The sequence below is a fragment of the Bufo gargarizans genome, chromosome 5 (genome assembly GCF_014858855.1).
Source record: "Bufo gargarizans isolate SCDJY-AF-19 chromosome 5, ASM1485885v1, whole genome shotgun sequence".
NCBI lineage: Eukaryota > Metazoa > Chordata > Amphibia > Anura > Bufonidae > Bufo > Bufo gargarizans.
In genome coordinates, this window is record NC_058084.1 from 51,650,533 (window position 1) to 51,669,873 (window position 19,341).

General features: G+C 41.5%; 1 protein-coding gene across 2 annotated transcripts in view; it reads right to left on the bottom strand.

Moving 5' to 3' along the window:
• Positions 1 to 19,341, bottom strand: part of ZFPM2 (zinc finger protein, FOG family member 2) — a 417,173-nt gene that overhangs the window by 174,663 nt on the left and 223,169 nt on the right. The window contains exon 5 of one of the 2 annotated variants that reach the window (XM_044295248.1): positions 802 to 910. In XM_044295248.1, the coding sequence (XP_044151183.1) occupies positions 802 to 910 (109 nt within the window). Of the gene's footprint in view, positions 1 to 801; positions 914 to 19,341 lie in introns of both variants that reach the window. The other variant, XM_044295247.1, reaches the window with a different exon arrangement.

A 19,341-nucleotide genomic window follows, 5' to 3' on the forward strand; every position in this document is an offset into this window, starting at 1 on the left:
AATTGCACAATGGATTCCAACAGGATCCCAAAAACATCTACATCATAATCACAGGGTATTTCAAAAAGAGAGACTTGATTTCAAAGCCGTATATTTCATGGTGGCAACATGTTACAACCAGCCAAAAATTTACAAATGGTTTAACAAGTCATTACAGGGGTTGTCTCATCACAGACATATCGCTAGGATATGCCCCCATTGTCTTATAGGTGCGGGTCCCACAGCTTGGAGCCACACCTATTTCGAGAATGGAGACGAATGAAGAGCAGAGCCATCTGGCCCATAGAAGTGAATGGGAGCGGTGGCCGGTCAAGCGCACTTCTATGGGGAGTGCGCTTGGTGGTGGCCGGACTGGAGTCCTCCAGGCACCACTTTGCGAGGCTCCGTTCTCGATATAGGTGCGAGTCCCCGCACCTATAAGACAATGGGGGCATATCCTAGCAATGGACCCTCATTGTCTGAGATGAGACAATCCCTTTAATTTTCATGTTCTCATGTTTTGCTCTGAAATGCGTCGTCGCCCTGTGCTCTTCACCTTACATGAGCAGCCTGATTCCCCAAATTATTGGTACCAACAAAGAACACTCTTTGGCACTGGCAGATCAATGGCAAAATGCCGATGAATGCACAATACGTCACATTTACAGAGATTCGGTCTTGCTGGACTACAGAACACAAAATGCCTTGTGTTGCAGAGAGGCCATCTTGGGAATGATGGTTGGCGGTTGCTGAGATACAGCGATTTCAAATCGGGTCCATCTTTTTGAAACACCCTTTAAAATCAAATGCCACAAGCTTTACCTTTGTTGTAGACGATGCAGTTGTTCTTGCTATCCTCGACTCCTTGCCAGGTCACATCCAACAACCATTTGGGACCATCGGTCAGCACCAGAGGAACGGGAGCCTTTGTCTTCTGCCGGAAAAAGAATAGAATCAGTAACGATTATCAAAAAGAATCCAAAATTGAGACAATTAAGATTCATATTTTCCCAGCTCAGCCATTCAGTCATCATCTACATTCCCAGCGTCATCTCCTTAAACAATGAGAAGGGATCAAAGCGTTCCATCCTCTCCACCGATCTGAATAGCTAAGTTATTATCTAGGATATTTCCAAACGATACTGGATCAGATCTCCCAGATTACCGAGATCTCCAGTGGTTTGGAATTCTAAAGGAAAATGCAGATGACTTTCAGAGCAGTAAACCATGTTTGCAAGTGAACTTTAGGTACATTGTACTTCGCTATCAAGAAGATCTCGCCATTTCCTGAAACAGACAGGAAAGAATTCAGAGAATCAGTATCCATTTCAAACCCCTTATCCGCTGTTACATTTATTTTCTCGTAGGAAATTATTCGGAATGAATAATGTAATTTTCCCTTCTCTATCTTCTGCCGCCTGATGATGTACAGTTTTACTGCCGCTGAAATAATAATATTGTTAATGTTTCAATATGTAGTCACAAGACTATAAAAGACGCAGAGTGAATACATTTCAAAGCAGAGGAAGCAAAGCATGACACCTCTTGTCCTTTGAGGTATAAAAATATAAAAAGAAAAAAAAAACCTGAAGAGCTTGTTCCATATTTTTTCTCATTGAGGATTTACTGTTCCATATAAAAGGGATTTTTATACCCTATGATTAAGAGACGCTACAATCATACAGAGGTAAAAGCTGCAGCCAGAGGCTGGGCACGGTGGGGCTGGCGTTGAACGCGTGACCTTGTAAGGCTGGTTTCAAACATCATTTTTGCAGTGTTTTTTCCCTTTTTTTTTTGCACCATTTTTTTTACTTGCGTTTTTTTGTGTTTATTATTATTTTTTTTGTAAAAAAAATTGCGCCCTATGGAAACTTTGAAACATTTTTGTGCCATCAACAACTATTGTTTTTTTTTGTCTCTTGTCTCTGCTTGAAAAAACACGTGTTGTGCTTTGAATGGTATTTAGGTCAGAAAGGAAGTGACATCATAGGGGGTACATGCTCACCAATTTTAAAAAAATGCATGCCTTGCAAAATTGCCTTAAAACATGTGCTAAAACATACTGCATATTAAAGACATTTTTACAAAAAAGTATTTTTAAAGTGTTTTTTTTTCTGTCTAAAAACACCAAATCAAAATGAATGTGTGAAGAAAGCCTAACACTTAGATTTGCTCTCTAGTACGTCTCATTGCTGACGTCCCGCGCTACTCTTTTACACAATATTGAAATAATAAAGAAAAAATTGGGGGAAAAACACTAAGGCCCCTTTCACACGAGCGAGTATTCTGCGTGGATGCAATGCGTGATGCGAACGCATTGCACCCGCACTGAATACGGACTCATTCATTTCAATGCCGCTGTGCACATGAGTGCTGGTTTTCACGCATCACTTGTGCGTTGCGTGAAAATCGCAGCATGTTCTATATTATGGGTTTTTCACGCAATGCTTGCCCCATAGAAGTGAATGGGGCTGCGTGAAAATCGCATTGCATCCGCAAGCAAGTGCAGATGTGATGCTTTTTCTTACAGATGGTTGCTAAGAGATGTTGTTTCAGTTTTTTATCACCCGCGTGCAAAACGCATTAAATCGCATTGCACCCGCGGGATAAAAACTGAACAACTGAACGTGATCTCAGGCAAAACTAAATGAACTTGCTTGCGAAATTGCGCATTTTTCACTGAACACATCCGGACCTAATCCGCTCACACTCGTCTGCAAGAGGCCTAAGGGTGGCTGCACATGGTTGGGAATTGCGAAAAAAGATTTTTTTGCATGGATTTTGTGCGGAAAAAAACCCACTTTTTGCGCACAAAGCTGCAGCGTGCACCCTGAGGCCGCGTGCAGATTTGCAGCTACGGATTTTCATGCACAGTCTGTAAAGAAAGGGGAAAAAAGCCAATACTTTTGAAGGTCCGATTTAGTCATATATTTCCAGGAGGAATAGCAGAGGAATTGCACAATTCAGTTCTAATAAAAGATGCCGCCAGAATGGGGAATGCAAATACGGTACATAAATAAATGGGTAAATCAGGGGTGGTAACAAGTCCTCTGTACGTTTTGTCAGACTTGGATTTTTTACTTTAGTTCGACTTCTGTTTAACATTTTCATTTCCATAAATTCTCATTCACACTTCAGTGTTTGGTCAGTGATTTCCATCAGTGATTTTGAGCCAAAACCAGGTTCGGCTCTAAACACAGGACAGGTGCAGATCTTTCCCTAACAGGGGGTTCACACCTGAGCGTTCTGAAACGAGCGCTCTGTATGCGCAATTGTACGGGCGTTTACAATCGCGCATACAGAGACAGGGGTGCACACATTGTCGCGCGTTCCCGAATATCTATGTGCGGGAACGCGCGACAAACGCCCAAAAAAAAGCTCAAGCACTTGTTTGAGCGTCGGGCGTTTTACAGCGCGATCGTACGCGCTGTAAAATGCCCAGGTGAGAACCATTCCCATAGGGAAGCATTGGTTCTTGCCTGTTGTGCGTTTTACAGCGCATAGGAACGCGCTGTAAAACGCTCAGGTCTGAACCCAGGGTTAGGCCTTCTGCACACGACAGTATGGATTTTTCAGTGTTTTGCGGTCCGTTTTTCACAGATCCGTTGTTCCATTTTTTGTTTCCGTTGTGTTTCCATTTCTGTTCCGTTTTTCCGTATGGCATATACAGTAATTACATAGAAAAAATGGGGCTGGGCATAACATTTTCAATAGATGGTTCCGCAAAAGTACCCATTGACTTTAATGAAGCCATGGAATGTAATTTGCAGGCAATAATAGGACATGTTCTATCTTTCAACGGAACGGAAAAACGGAAATATGGAAGCGGAATGCATATGGAAAAATGGCCCGTAAACGGGAAAAAAAGCTGTTCCTTATGTCTGTGGAGGCTCCGATCCTGGTTTTGGCTCACAATTATGGAAATCACTGACGTGTGAATGAGGATCATGCACACGACTGTATGTATTTTGCGGTCTGCAAAACGCGGATCCTCTAAAAATACGGATGACGTCCGTGTGGCATCCGTTTTTTTATTTGCGGAGCCATTGTAACAATTCCTCTCCTTTTCTGCAAAACGGACAAAATCAGTTCTATTTTTTTGCGGAACGGACTTGCGCACAACCGGATACGGAATGCACACTGAGTCATTTCCGTTATTTTTGTGGCCCCCTTGAAATGAATGGTTCTGCATATGGGCTGCAAAAGCAAAAAAAAAAGAAACGGACACGGACAAAAAAAAAAGTTTGCGCACATGAGCCCTTAATCAGCAGGATCAGGCCTGCAAAGTATTTTGGCTGATTTATTTGGGTTGATCCTGCTGACAGTGGCCCTTTAAAGCCATAAATGCTCGTTGGTGAGGTCTACTTGACGGGTGGCTGATAATATGTACCTGCAGACTCCTGCAATGTCAGATCTGTGATATAGGGTTATGGAGTCTACTCTACATCAGAAAAATTGGATGGTATTAAGGGTCCAGCTGTAAAAATCGGCTGCGCAGACCCTTCGCCTTTCACACCCTCCTTTGGCAGCTAATTATTTAAGATCAGAAATCCTAGATTTTCAGCTCGGAGGGAGCGCTGGTGTAATGTGACTTCCTGGCTGCATTGCTGAATGTTTGATGGTCGGGGCATTATTTGCCGCCTTGTTTTCTTCTAAAACAGTTTCTTATGAATCAGTTAATCTCATTGTCTTCAGAATAAAACCCAACGCAGCTTGTACGCTGTGCTATTTATTCCACAATAAAAGCTCCAGAATTCCAGCTCTGTTTGCATTATATAGCGGCCAATGGAGAGCGCGCGATCTCATACTTATTTCCATCACAGTGGGTCATGGACCAATTTGAATATTTGGATTGTATAAAGATTATCACAGTAGTGTTGTCATCAAAGGCAGCCGCACAGACGCTGCGCAGAAATCATTTTCAATGAGAAAAAAAAAAAAACATAGTAAAATACTGTACCATAAAAAAGAAAAAAAAATTGGTTGTAATTCCTAAAGAATGAAGGTTACGGCATATCAGTATAAAATCACCATGAATATCAAAGCATATCGCGTTTCAATTAAAAATCGACATTCGTAAAAGATGCAGAAATAACAAGTGTGAAAATGAATTCTGTGTCCTGGAAATGAAATCCACTTTTTATTTCATGTTTCTCTTGGCGCCAGAAAATCCATTCTACAGAGTTGGAATTTGGCCCAAATTTTGTGAAACATTTGAAGTCTATCGAATCAGGATTTTAGGTGATTCGAATTAGGAGAATTTTTGGAGCTAGAGAGACCCAGGACGTCATCCAGAGCCTTTCAGGGCACTTTTCTTTTGGGTCAGATCAATTCGGGTCTTATTCGAAACCGACAGTTGAATCAGACCTGAAACAAATTTGAAAAAATACACTTGTCTCTTATTCCATCTACACTTTACTACACTACACTCACACTATACTATATACTATGCTAACTACACTCACACTATACTATACTAACTACACTCACACTATACTATACTAACTACACTCACACTATACTATATACTATACTAACACTATTCTATATGAACTATATAATACTAATACTATACTAACTATACTTTATACTATACTAATACTATACTAACTATACTTTATACTATACTAATACTATACTAACTATACTTTATACTATACTAATACTATACTATACTATATACTATACTAACTACACTCACACTATACTATACTAACACTATTCTATATGAACTATATAATACTAATACTATACTAACTATACTTTATACTATACTAACTATACTAATACTATACTATACTAACTATACTAACTATACTATATACTATACTAAATATACTAACCCCACACTATAATATTCTATACTAACTATACTATACACACACTATATACTACACTAACTATATTGTACTAACACTACACTATACTATACTATTCTATACTAACTGCACTATACTCACACTATACTATATACAATACTATATACCAGTGACGGTGAACCTTTTAGAGGCCGAGTGCCCAAACTGCAACCCAAAGCCCACCTATTTATCGCAAAGTGCCAAAACAGTAATTTAACCTGAATACCAGTATAGTGTATCTTCCATGTACTTTATCATTTAGCTATAATAGCCCTGGCAGGAAAAGCATAAGACATATTAGTACGCCATAGACTTTTTCCAGGGTGCGGGTGCCCACAGAGAGGGCTCTGAGTGCCGCCTCTGGCACCCGTGCCATAGGTTCACCACCACTGTTATATACTATACTAACTATATTATACCAACACTATACTATACTATTCTATACTAACTATACTATACTCACACTATACTATACTAACTATATTATACTAACACTATACTATATACTATACTATGCTATACTATACTTACTATATTATACTGACAATATACTATAATATACGATACTATGCTATATACTATATACTATACTTCCTATATTATACTAACACTACCCCTTTTCAATGCAAGTGCTTCTGGTATTCTAACAAGGATGTTACATTGTTAACTATTCATATTAAAAAGTAATAATTTAAAGGGATATTCTCATCTCAGAAGTTTATGGCGTATCCACAGGAGATAGATAGATAGGGTCAAGCCTTCGGGGTGCACGCCTATCTCCAGAAGCGGGGTTCCTCAACACCCCTGTCCTGCCTGATGCCAGTAACCCTATCAGTGGAGTGGTGACTGCGCATGTTTGGCTCTCTCCATTCACTTCTGTCGGAGTTCCATGGCTGTTTTTGGATCTCCCACAGAAGTGAATGGAGAAAAATGCACATAGGCGGCCAACTTAAAGGGGTTATCCCATGACTAATGTAAAAAATAAAAATCATATAGTACATGACAATCTCTTTCTAACAAAGCTAGAACCAGCCCTGTACCTCACATGGATCCAGAGATCTCCCCATTCATTGCTCTACTAGATTTATATCAAGCTGGCAGCTCAAGGGGAGTGTCTTTTCTGCTGCAGTGTAGGGGGCGTGTCTCAGCTCTCCCTATCACAGCTCAGGGGGCGTGTCTTAGCTCTCCCTATCACAGCTCAGGTGGCGTGTCTCAGCTCTCCCTATCACAGCTCAGGGGGGGTGTCTCAGCTTTCCCTATCACAGCTCAGGGGGTGTGTCTCAGCTCTCCCTATCACAGCTCAGGGGGGGTGTCTCAGCTTTCCCTATCACAGCTCAGGGGGTGTGTCTCAGCTTTCCCTATCACAGCTCAGGGGGCGTGTCTCATCTCTTCCTATCACAGCTCAGGAGGCAGTTTGAAGGATGAAACTGAGCATGTGCGGCCATCTCAGTGATCAGGTCAAAGAAATAAGAAAAAGAACAAAAAGCAGGTGGCGCTATACAGATACATTTTATTAAATAACTCAGTGGCTATGCAAATGTATTTTTTACATGCATTTACAAAAGTATTCAGATTCTGGTGCTGGTTTAAAAACTGTAGAATATATTTTTCATGGGACAAACCCTTTAAATTCGCAGCTCCAGGCAGGACCCATTCTGGAGATAGTTGTATAACATTGCACACAATTTATTCAAATCAACGACTTGTCTCTGTAATGCAGGTCCTCCAAAGCGAGAGCTGCTCTTTGTAACCTCTCTCCTCTTGGTCCAAGAGGTGAAGATCCTGAGCAGAGAGCCCCCTCTCCCATTTACATAGACTTAACTTATAGAGCAGGGGTCAGCAACCTTTGGCACGCCAGCTGGTTTGAAACTGCAACTCCCAGCATGCACACTTAGTAGAAGTAAAAGGAGGATTCTGGAAGTTGTAGTTTCAGAACAGCTGGAGTGTCGGATTTTGATGGTACTTATAGAGTATATACTGTAAATAGAGTTTCAATGCCAGACAATCCCTTTAATACCACCTATATACAGTTGTGTTCAAAATAATAGCAGTGTGTTTAAAAAAGTTAATAAAGCTCAAAATCCTTCTAATAGCTTTTATTTCCATAAACACAAATTCATTGGGAATATTCTATTCCAAATCAAAACATGAAGAAAAATATATCAAATTTGTGCTGTTCCTCTAATAAAATTGAAGAAAAGTGAATATTAGACTGTTCAAAAAAATAGCAGTGTTTGGATTCTTCTTTACAAACTTAAACATTCACTATATAAACTGAAAAATGTTTGAAGATTTTGCTTTCCTTTGAATCACTAATATTTAGTTGTGTAACCGCTGTTTCTGAGAACTGCTGGACATCTGTGTTACATGGAGTCAACCGACTTCTGGCCCCTGTGAACAGGTATTCCAGCCCAGGATGATTGGACTACATTCCACATTTCTTCTCTATTTCCTGGTTTTGCCTCAGAAACTGCATTGTTGATGTCACCTCACAAGTTTTCTATTGGATTAAGATCCGGGGATTGGGCCGGCCACTCCATAACGTCAATCTTGTTGGTCTAGAACCAAGATGTTGCACGTTTACTGGTGTGTTTGGGGTCGTTGTCTTGTTGGAACACCCATTTCAAGGGCATTTCCTCTTCAGCATAAGGCAGCATGACCTCTTCAAGTATTCTGATGTATTCAAACTGATCCATGATCCCTGGTATGCGATAAATAGGCCCAACACCGTAGTATGAGAAACATCCCTGTATCATGATGCTTGCGCCACCATGCTTCACTGTCTTCACCGTGTACTGTGGCTTGGATTCAGTGTTTGGGGGTCGTCTGACAAACTGTCTCCGGCCACTAGACCCAAAAAGAACAATCTTACTGTCAATGTGCTCTTTTGGCAAATTGTAACCTCTTCCGCACATGTCTAGGACTTTGCGGGGGCTTCTTGCAGATAACTTGGCTTCACATCGGGGTCTTCTAATTGTAACAGTACTCACAGGTAACTTAAGACCTTCTTTGATCTTCCTGGAGCTGATTGTTGGCTGAGTCCTTGCCATTTGGCTATCCTTCTATCCATTCGAATAGTAGTTTTTTTCTTTCTTCCACGTCTTTCAGGTTTTGGTTGCCATTTTAAAGCATTTGCGATCATTTTAGCTGAGCAGCCTATCATTTTCTGCACTTCTTTATATGTTTTCCCCTCTCCAATCAACTTTTTAATCAATGTACACTGTTCTTCTGAACAATGTCTGGAACAACCCATTTTCCTCAGAATTTCAGAGAGAAATGCACTGTAACCAGCATGTACAACATTTGCTGCCTTCCTTCCTTAAATAAGGGCAATAATTGCCACCTGTTTTTCAAAGAATGAATGACCTCAGTCATTGAACTCCACACTGCTATTATTTTGAACATGCCCCTTTCAATAAGTGATTGAATTACAGAGAATCAGCAGCATGCATGTCATGACTGTTGGGTTTATATTACTCTACTATACCTGCTAGTAAATTATTTGCCATGTAGAAATATAATCTCTACCAAAAACAGTGATTGATCAGGTTAGTGATGTCTGACTGCTATTATTTTGAACACAACTGTACACACACACATATATATATATATATATATATATACTGTATATACACTACTATTATCTAGTATACACACAAAAGTATCTGATGTTTTGCCAAATTAAAGATCTCCAAGGATTTTATGCCTTCAGGAGGAGGAGATGGATGCACATGAAGTAGACATACGTGCTGGTTGTGACTTGTCCGATCAGTTTCCATGTTCCCATTCCATCAGTATTATTATGATAAAGAATGTAGAGGAAGGAAACAGAAAGTGGATGTTTCCTGAAACGATACCTTAGCAATGATATCAGATAGTTGCACATTACAAGCAATGACAGCAGTTCAGTAATAGTGTCCACTCTTTCGGTTTTCTATTGCAGAGCTCTCCATCCTGTGGCTCTCAGATGTTCCAAGGTACTGTGTCCACTCCTTACTGCTCCAGGAGCTCCAGTGGATGTATTTGAAGCCAATGAAACTCATTCCTTCGGGCTGCACAAAGGCGGGCTGAATGCATGACCTAGACATTGGGCTAAATAGATCATCCAGACTTGCCCAATACTTTATTATTAAAGGGATTCTCTGGGCTACAGATATGGATGATCTATCCATAAGATAGGTCATCGACACCCGGCACCCCTACCACTCAGCTGTTTCAGTCTTTGGTGCTGGAGACTATACCGCGTATAGACAAGGGTGAGACAGATCCATAGACTGTGCTGCGGCCGTGCCAGGGGACCTCAGCTCCCATTCAAGTGGAAACTACACAGTGTATTGAGCCTTCTGTTTCTGACTCCATCCAGTTTCCAGCACCGTGGCAGCCTGAAACTACTGATCAGCATGGGTACCGCGTGTCATTCTAAGATCAATGACCTACTGTATCCCAAGGATAGGTCTACTATATTTGTAACCCCTTTAAATTTCATATATACAACTACCGTAATCTATGTATTATTCCATTTAGATAGATTATAAAACTACCATAGCTACAATTAGTCAAGGTCCAACTAGACGAAGGAGGTCATCTTCTAGACCTACTTGTCAATCAACCATGCCAGGCAGTACAGCATATATAATGACAGTTCTGCTTTAACCTGTTCTAACCAATCAATATCTTGGCACTACCACTATGTGCTGGTACTCAACTATGATTGTACTTAACACCCCATTTGTACTAGGTTGGCATACAGATGTGTCCTTGTGTCCCTTTCTCTTGACTTGACATATCTCAGGACTGAGATATGTGGGACTAGATGATCAGCATTGAAAAAAAAATATCATGGTTTTGAGATACTCCGTTGGGCGTTGTTTATGCTATATGTGTCTACTGCAGACTGTTGATGGTTTTGCTAATATTTCACAATAAAATATTGAATTTGCATCTTGAGGAATTTGAGTCTTCAATAGTGTTGAGCGAATCGAAATCTGCGAAGTGGACTTGGATCCGAATTTCAGGGAAAATGTTATTTGCTGTGAGGCCAAATTAAAAATAAAGGGACTGTACACACTGTGTTTTGTGAAAAATGAATGGGCGGCTCTTCAAAGTAGAGGTTTCCACGCTCACCTTTCCACAAATTTTATTGAAGACTAGTGATGAGCGAAGTATTGAAAAATTGGATTCGGCGTTTCTTTGTAAGTAGTGGGTGCAATGACAGGGAAAAGCTCCATCCCCCCTATCATTGTACCCCACAGATGCCATGTTTAGCTGTATCTGACATTAATATTACAGTGTAAAATAAAAAATTTAAAATTAATCACATCTCATCCATTTGATTGCGAAGAGTCGGCCGCCGCCAACTTGAAGATTGAAGATCCCGCACAAAGTCCTGTGCGCGGTGACGTATGACATCACCATGCCGTCCGACATGGGCATGTCATCATGGGCCGTGTGAGATTTCACACTGGATCTAAGATGGCGGCGGCCTTCTCTTCGCTATCAAATGGATGAGAAGTATGATTTTATTTATTTACTTTTATTTTACACTGTAATATTAATGTCAGAAGCCGCTATCAGCGATAAACGCGGCACCTGTGGGGTACAATGATGGGGGGAGCCTCGCGGCGCAATCGCCGTTTCCTTTCATTGCACCCGCTACTTACAAAGAAATGCTGAATCCAATTTTCCAATTCTTCGCTCATCACTAATCTTTAACAATATTCGTGGAAAGGTGAGCGTGGAAACCTCTACTTTGAAGAGCCGCCCATCCATTTTTCACAGAACACTTGTATGTTTGTCCATTCGAAGCCGACAGTGTGTACAGTACCTTTATTTTTCAGAACATTCAATAGTGACCGTGAAAGTAACTTCACTCTGCCTTTCTGAACTCTATTTTAAATTACAAAAAAGTGAGGATAAGAAAACGTATTTCTCTGAGTTTTCCGGAAGATTTGTGATTTTATCCGTACAGCGCAGATTGCCGGCTGTTCTGTAATGTTGAGCATTAAAAGGACCAACTCACTCATCCCTGTAAACAAGACAGTTGGAGGTCAACAGCAACCTACAAAAATGTTCAGGGACACATCTTACTCAAAGATTGAGATTAAAAAAATATTTCAAATATTATTTAATGCATATAAAACGTTTTCATTTTCATTTTTGGACTACCCAGGAGTGTACACAGATCCCCTGCCCCAACCAGCTTCCCAGTACACGTGTGCCAAACACTCCCAAGTAACAAAAAGGTAAAGCCTCAGATTTCTGCCAAAATTCCATTTTTTTTATTAAGCAGATTACAGTATTTAAAAAAAAAATTGTAATAAAAATTGCAATAAAAATTAGTCGCCCTCCATCTCACTTTTTCAGACTTCTAAAGGTGGTTCACAATTATGCTGCTTATTTTGACTACCATATTTTCAATGTATTTACACCAGACAAGTGGAAAATATACATGGCTAAATCTCCTGCTTCCCTTCTATTACAAAGCTGTCTGCCTGCAGCCACCACTAGGGGGAGCTCAGTGCATAAGAATTTATACAGTAACAATCTACTGGAATGGAAGCGGAATTAATCTCTCTTTGCACTGTGCTCCCCCTAGTGGCGGTTGCAGGAAAATGATGTGTTTTCTTGTCCTAAAAAGGAGTTCAGCGTTGACCCCAACCCCATAGGCAGGGATGCACCTAGCCTTTCTGCTGCCTGAGGGGAAAACTGAAATGGAGCCCCTCCCCCCCTCTCCAATGGCAATTTCTTAACGTAACCCCTTCCCTTCAGCCCATGGCCCTTCGGCTGCCCCCCTCTTGCCCCTGCCTGGTGCTACCTGAGGCTATCACCTTACCTGGGCTCATTGGTGGTGCGCCCCTGCCCATAGGCCCCATGGAAGTTGCATGGGATGCTTCCATTAAATGTATGTCACTGGTACAACCAAATGTAGCACAATTGCTGAAAATTTTCAGCAAAGGAATTACATGCGGAAAATCCACACCGTTAACGTTCTGTTGACATCGCCCCACACAATATCCCCACATAACTTGACACGTGGTGTGGATTTGAAATCTACAGCATGTTAATTTCTGTTGTGGATTCTGCAGTGGATTTGGGCTTTTGTAATGTATTGTAGAGGGTCAGATCTAGAGCATATCCATGGAGATTTCTGCACTAAAATCTGCACCAACTGGTTTTAGGCTGAGTTCACACGAGCGTGACAGATTTGGTCCGGATGCGTTCAGGGTGCGTTCAGTTAAACTCGCACCATTTTGCAAGCAAGTTCAGTCAGTTTTGGGGTGAGGCTGAGTTCACACGGGCGAGATTTCCGCGCGGGTGCAATGCAGTAGGTGAACGCATTGCACCTGCACTGAATCCTGACCCATTCATTTCAATGGGTCTGTGCACATGAGCATTTTTTTTCATGCATCACTTCTGCAATGCTTTAAAATCGCAGCATGTTCTATATTCTGCGTTTTTAACGCAGCCCTGGCTCCATAGAAGTGAATGGGGCTGCGTTAATAACGCATTGCATCTGCAAGCAAGTGCGGATGCAATGCGTTTTTCACTGATGGTTGCTAGGAGATGTTGTTTGTAAACATTCAGTTTTTTATCACGCGCGTGAAAAATGCATCAAAACGCATTGCATCCGCGCGGAAAAAACTGAACAACTAAACGCAATTGCAGCCAAAACTGACTGAACTTGCTTGCAAAATGGTGCGAGTTTAACTGAACGCACCCTGAACGCATCCGGACCAAATCTGTCACGCTCGTGTGAACTCAGCCTTATTGTTCCTGCCCTGGTGGTCCTGCCACTTTCTGGTACTGAGCAATGCCGTCACTGACTACTTCAGCCAATCATGGGCCTCAGCGGTCACATGAGATAGTCAGGTATATCATTGCTGTAGCCCTGCTATTGGGACAATCAATGATCAGATCTAATCTATGACAGAAGCAAATGTTTAGTTTCTCTACAGCGCCACCACAGGGGAAATAAAGCATTGCATCATTCCCATTGATAGAATTGTTGCAGTTAGTGTTGAGCGAATTGAAGTCAACAAAGTGGACTTTGATCCGAATTTCAGGGAGAATTCCATTCTCCGCAAAGCCGAATTTCCTCCTGCTTCGTGGTAGCGAATCGATTTTCCCTGAATGCGGTAAAAAATCAAAATCATACTTAATGCCTCAATTTGAGCACGAAGAGCCGGACACCACCATCTTGATTGAAGATCTTGCACAAAATCCCGTGCTCGGTGACTTATGACGTCATCACAGGCCACGCAAGATTTTGCACTAGAACTTCAATCAAGATGGCAGCAGCCTGCTCTTCGTGATCAAATGGAGGAGGTAAGTATGATTTTTTTAATTTTTTTTAATTTTACACTGTAGTATTAGTTATGAACGCAGCATCTGAGGGGTACAATGACGGGGTGAGGCACAATTGCTACTTACTACTTACAAAGAAATGCGCTTCGGGACGAAGTAATTTGCCACAAAGTAAAATTTGGCGATGCAGACGAATAAAATTTTTCAGTACTTCGCTCAACTCTAGTTGCAATGCACGGATGTGTCGGGTCCTCCGGAGGAAGGAATGCTTTTTGTCGCTGTCTACTCTCTGGGCAGTGGGAGGATCCCGAATGGAACCCGTCTATTATATCTAGTAGCTCATTATTTTTACCACTAGCGTATTTGTTTTTAATAGCACCGAAAAAATTTCTGTAAACCTAAATTATCACATAAGACTGAACTTCAAAGATGTAGCTATAACAGCGAGTAGCGCTACCTGCCACCGTCAGTTCTTCGACACGGGAGAGCGTTAAATCTCTTTTACGGTAAGCACTGGGTGTCAGGGCGCCTCTCTATGTAATGCGGAGAATACGTTATTCAGTGTCAGCAGCTGCTTACATTTGACACTCATTTGTTCCTCGGGGTGGAAGTCCCTTCAGGCGAGGTTTCAGGCAAGTTGGAAAGTAAATGACACTTGGCTTCTTTACTACTGGCAATGAGTGGTATTTAGGACAATTGTCTGTTCTCTTCTGTGGAGGATCAGATACAATAAGTCCCGTGGTTATAGGTAACATAGTTGTGTCACATTGATGAGCGCAGGGAGCACGACATGAGAATGATGGCCGTAACGTTCACTAGATGGTCTGTAGTTTTACAGATTTTGTTTATCTTTCTTAGTAGATTAAGGCTCTGTTCACACCGTGCATCAGAAGGATATTTAAGAAAAGTATCCAACCACATCCTGTGATGTATCCATAGGTTTCTGTGGACAAAAAAAGTGTCATATGAATGTCATACAGCACCTTTAACGGGTTAAGGCCTCATGCACACGACCATACTTTCAGTCTGCGTCTGATCCACATTTTTTGCAGATGGCACGCAGACCTATTCATTTCAACGGGGCAGTAAAATAATGCGGAAATCACACAGAGGTCTCCCGTGAGCTGTCCTCATCTATGTGGCTGTATATCTAAAAAATACAAAAAATAGAACGTCCTATTCTTGTCCATTTTGCGGACAAGAATAGGCATTTTTACAATAAACAGGAATGTGTGAAGGTTCTAATTTATCCAGGTCATGGTATATCTGTAAAGAATAAATCAAGGCAACTGGACTTACTGTAGATTTCTTGAAAACGTTTCACTTGTTCTTCCAACGAGCTTTCTCAATTCCCAGAGAATTCTTGTACAGTCACTCAGAATTGAGAAAGCTCATTGGAAGAACGAGTGAAAAGTTTTCAAGAAATCCACAGTACGTCCAGTTGCCTTGATTTATTCTTTACAGAAATAGACAGGAATATGCAAACCCAGTCTGCGGACCACAAAAACAGATATGGTCGTGTGTGCATGAGGCCTAAAGGGGTTGTATAGTGCTACAGTATTAATGACCTATTCTCAAGATAGGTCATCAATATCAGATCTTTGGGGGTGGGACTCCCTCCACCCCCGCTGATCATCTGTTTGAAGGGGTAACAGCGCTCCTCAGAATTACCTCCTCCACATCTCCTTGTAATTATAAATGCTCATCCCATTTATTTGGTAGCACCGCTACCCTTCGAAGGCCCCTTTCAGACAAGCGAGTGTCACGCTCCGGACTTGCAGAATAAGGCTACATTCACACCAAAGTATTTTGTTCCGCGTCCGTTCCGTTTTTTTTGTGGATTGTATAAGGACCCATTCATGTTAATGGGTCCACAAAAGATGCAGATTGCACACCCTGGGCTATCCACATCCGTATATCCGTTCCGTGGCCCCGCAAAAAAAATAGAACATGTCCTATTCTTGTCCGTTTTGCGGACAAAGATAGGCATTATTACAATGGATCCGCAAAAAAAAAACTGATGCCATACGGACGTCATCCGTTTTGTTGCGGATCCGCAAGCTGCAGACCGCAAAACACATACGGTCGTTTGAATGTAGCCTAAGTATGCCACGGCAGCCATCCTGCCCGCCCAGCACTGCCGGAATAGCATTATGTTGATTTATGATGCTATGTAGCCCTCAGAGGTCTGGAATGTATTGGAAGACTCTGACATAAATCAGTATAATGCTATGCGACCCCGGCAGTCCTCCGGAGTTCAGGGCGGGTGCTCTCCCAGACGCACACCCAGTCCGATGCGTGGGACTGGATTGTGTGAAAGGGGCCTTAATGCAGTATTCAGAAGACTAGTCTGTGCAATGCTGCAGAAGTTATGGTATGTATATATTTCTTTACTATAAAAGTCAGTGGCAGAAATGTGCATGGACATAGGAAACATGGACACAGGACATAGTTGCATATTTTTTTTACATTTTGTAGCATGGATTTTATCACACAGGCTGCGGCAAAATCCTCAAAATAAATTCACCATGGGAACCTGCCCTTCAGGTGGTTTCAGAAACAGCAAAAAGTATATTGCATTTTTTAGTCTTTTCTGAGCATTCAAAAAGAAAAGGAGAGACCTTTACGTCTACTTCCTGTTGGATCTACTTATGGCTTTGGTTAAAAAAAAAACGAAATCAAATACTGAACTGCAGTGAGATATTTTTTTTTTAAATGCTGGTAGTGCCTCATGCACACGACCGCTCCGTTTTTTGCGGTCCGCAAAAAACGGAGCGGTCGTGTGCCTTCCGCAATTTGCGGAACGGAACAGGCGGGCCATTGTAGAAATGCCTATTCTTGTCCGCCAAATTTTTTTTGCGGTGCTACGTAACGGAGCAACAGATGCGGACAGCACACGGAGTGCTGTCCGCATCTTTTGCGGTCCCATTGAAGTGAATGGGTCCGCATCCGAGCCGCCAAAACTGCCGCCAAAAAAGCCGCCAAACGGTCGTGTGCATGAGGCCATAACATGGAGCTTTAGACGAAATTTTGAGGTGCCATTTTTTTTGCTTTTTTGGGGCCACAAACCCCATGGCCAGATGCCAGCTGAAAGTCTGAAGAGAAATACATTATAAAACGCAAAACAAACAGCGCTCTTCTGTTTGTAGTTATTTATTTTGGGGGGCGTTGGCATCAGTGATGGCCAGTTCGCAGGGTTCGCCAGCGAACACATGCGGGCTGCCATCTTGACTCACAAGTCCGGCGATGCACAGGTTAGCCCTTCCCTGTCCCTGTGCTGGGAGCCGGTCTGAAATAAATGCGGTCACCGGGAGCAGGCAGTTCCGAGAACAGCCGCCGGGGGCCTTCATCAGGCTGTTCTCGGAACTGCCTGCTCCCGGTGACCGCATTTGATCGAACTGGCGAACACTGCGAACTGGCCATCACTGGTTGGCATTTTATTGCAGCATGCTCCAGGTGGAATGGTTTCACACATGCAGTTTTAAATGCAAAGGGCCTGCATCCGCAAACAGAGTGCACACGGCCGCGCCCATGCATTGTGGTCCGCAGCAGGAGCACGGAGCCCTTAGATTAAGCCCTGACCAAACAAGTAGCCTATGTAGACTACATCTGTATTATCTGCTATAATACTGCTCCGGTAGCGCAAAATATGGACTAAATCAGTAGTAAAAAATGTTTTTTTTTCCTGTAATTTCTCTTTCACAAAAGTAGTTATAATTTTCAGCATGAACAGACAAGCACGCCTCCTCCATAAATTTACAACCCGAGGTTCCTTTTGATAAGATGTGTCACATTTCAGCTAAAAATGATTTGTAGCCATAAAAGCAAGAAGAAGAAAAAAATAAAAATCATTCCCTGGCCGTAAAAACTGCAGCATTTTTCAGTAATACATGGAAATACCTAATTGTTAGGATATTATTCTGAAGGTTCAGTCTTTGAAGACCATTCTGCTTTAAGGCTAATATAGCAGGAAGCCAATAAATAATCCCTATATAATCTTCTAACGCTGCATAATTCTTGGCTGCAATGAACAAACATATGGGGCAAGAATACTGTTTACAGCAAGTGCGGCTGAGCTGCGTAGAAATGCATGAAAATACAGGGTTTATCATAAAACCGGATTCTGGTCATTGGCAGAAACAAAAACAAAAAAATAATAATAATGATTTTGATGCAACTCAGCGAGTTTTCAAGAGCAAATTTCACAATCCAGAGCAAAACCAACTGTGACCTGCTTGTAAAAATGCGTCTCTGTTCTTCCCGATGTGAACTGACAAACAACATAAAATGCAGCTATAATTATATCAGCCGGTTACTAATGTGGACTTTTTTCCTCTCTCTGCCAAGCGCTGACATTAGGTATTCTACATAAAATATTCAGTGTGAATTCTAACATAATGCTGAGATCATAGGCGATCAGGAAGAAGTCAGACATTGCACTAACAAGGTTTGAGCCCCCTCCTCCTTCCTACTGACGTCACAGGTTATAAGAGTCATTAGCAAGGAAAAAAGGAAAATCAGAATATTTTATGTTTTTCTTATTGCACAAGGGTTTATTTAAATGAAGCATACAATTGCTAATATATACAAATAGATCATGACATTAGAAATTGGCTGCAACTTTATAATACATATACATTTACTTAAAGGGAACCTGTCACCAGTTTTATGGTGTCCTAACTAAGGGCAACATAAATAGGTGACTGATTCTCTTAGCAAAATGCTGGGTCACTTTCTTTAATTGACCCAGTCAATCTGCCAACATCTTGTATTGAAAAGCTCCAGCTGATAATGACGAGTCATGAATATTCATGAGCTCCTGACTCTTCCCGCCTACCTGCTGCTGATTGACAGTTATTTTCCATATGAATCAGCAGCAGGTGGGCAGGGGAGTGGCTATAGCTCTGAATTAAATAAACACTGGACTCACTGACATCACGCTGGACTCAAATCAGCTCATTAGTATACGGCATGCGGCATCTTTGTGTGTATATTATGAGGTAACCATCTGTCACACCAGTAAGTGAATACATCTAAGGTACTTTTTAGTAGTTAATGATATAATGTATATAATTAGTTATATTATAATCAAATATCCACATGACAGGTTCCCTTTAATAACTTAATAATAATAATACAATACTAATATACTAATGGAGGAAATTGATCAAAACTGGTGTAAAGGAACAATGGCTTAGGC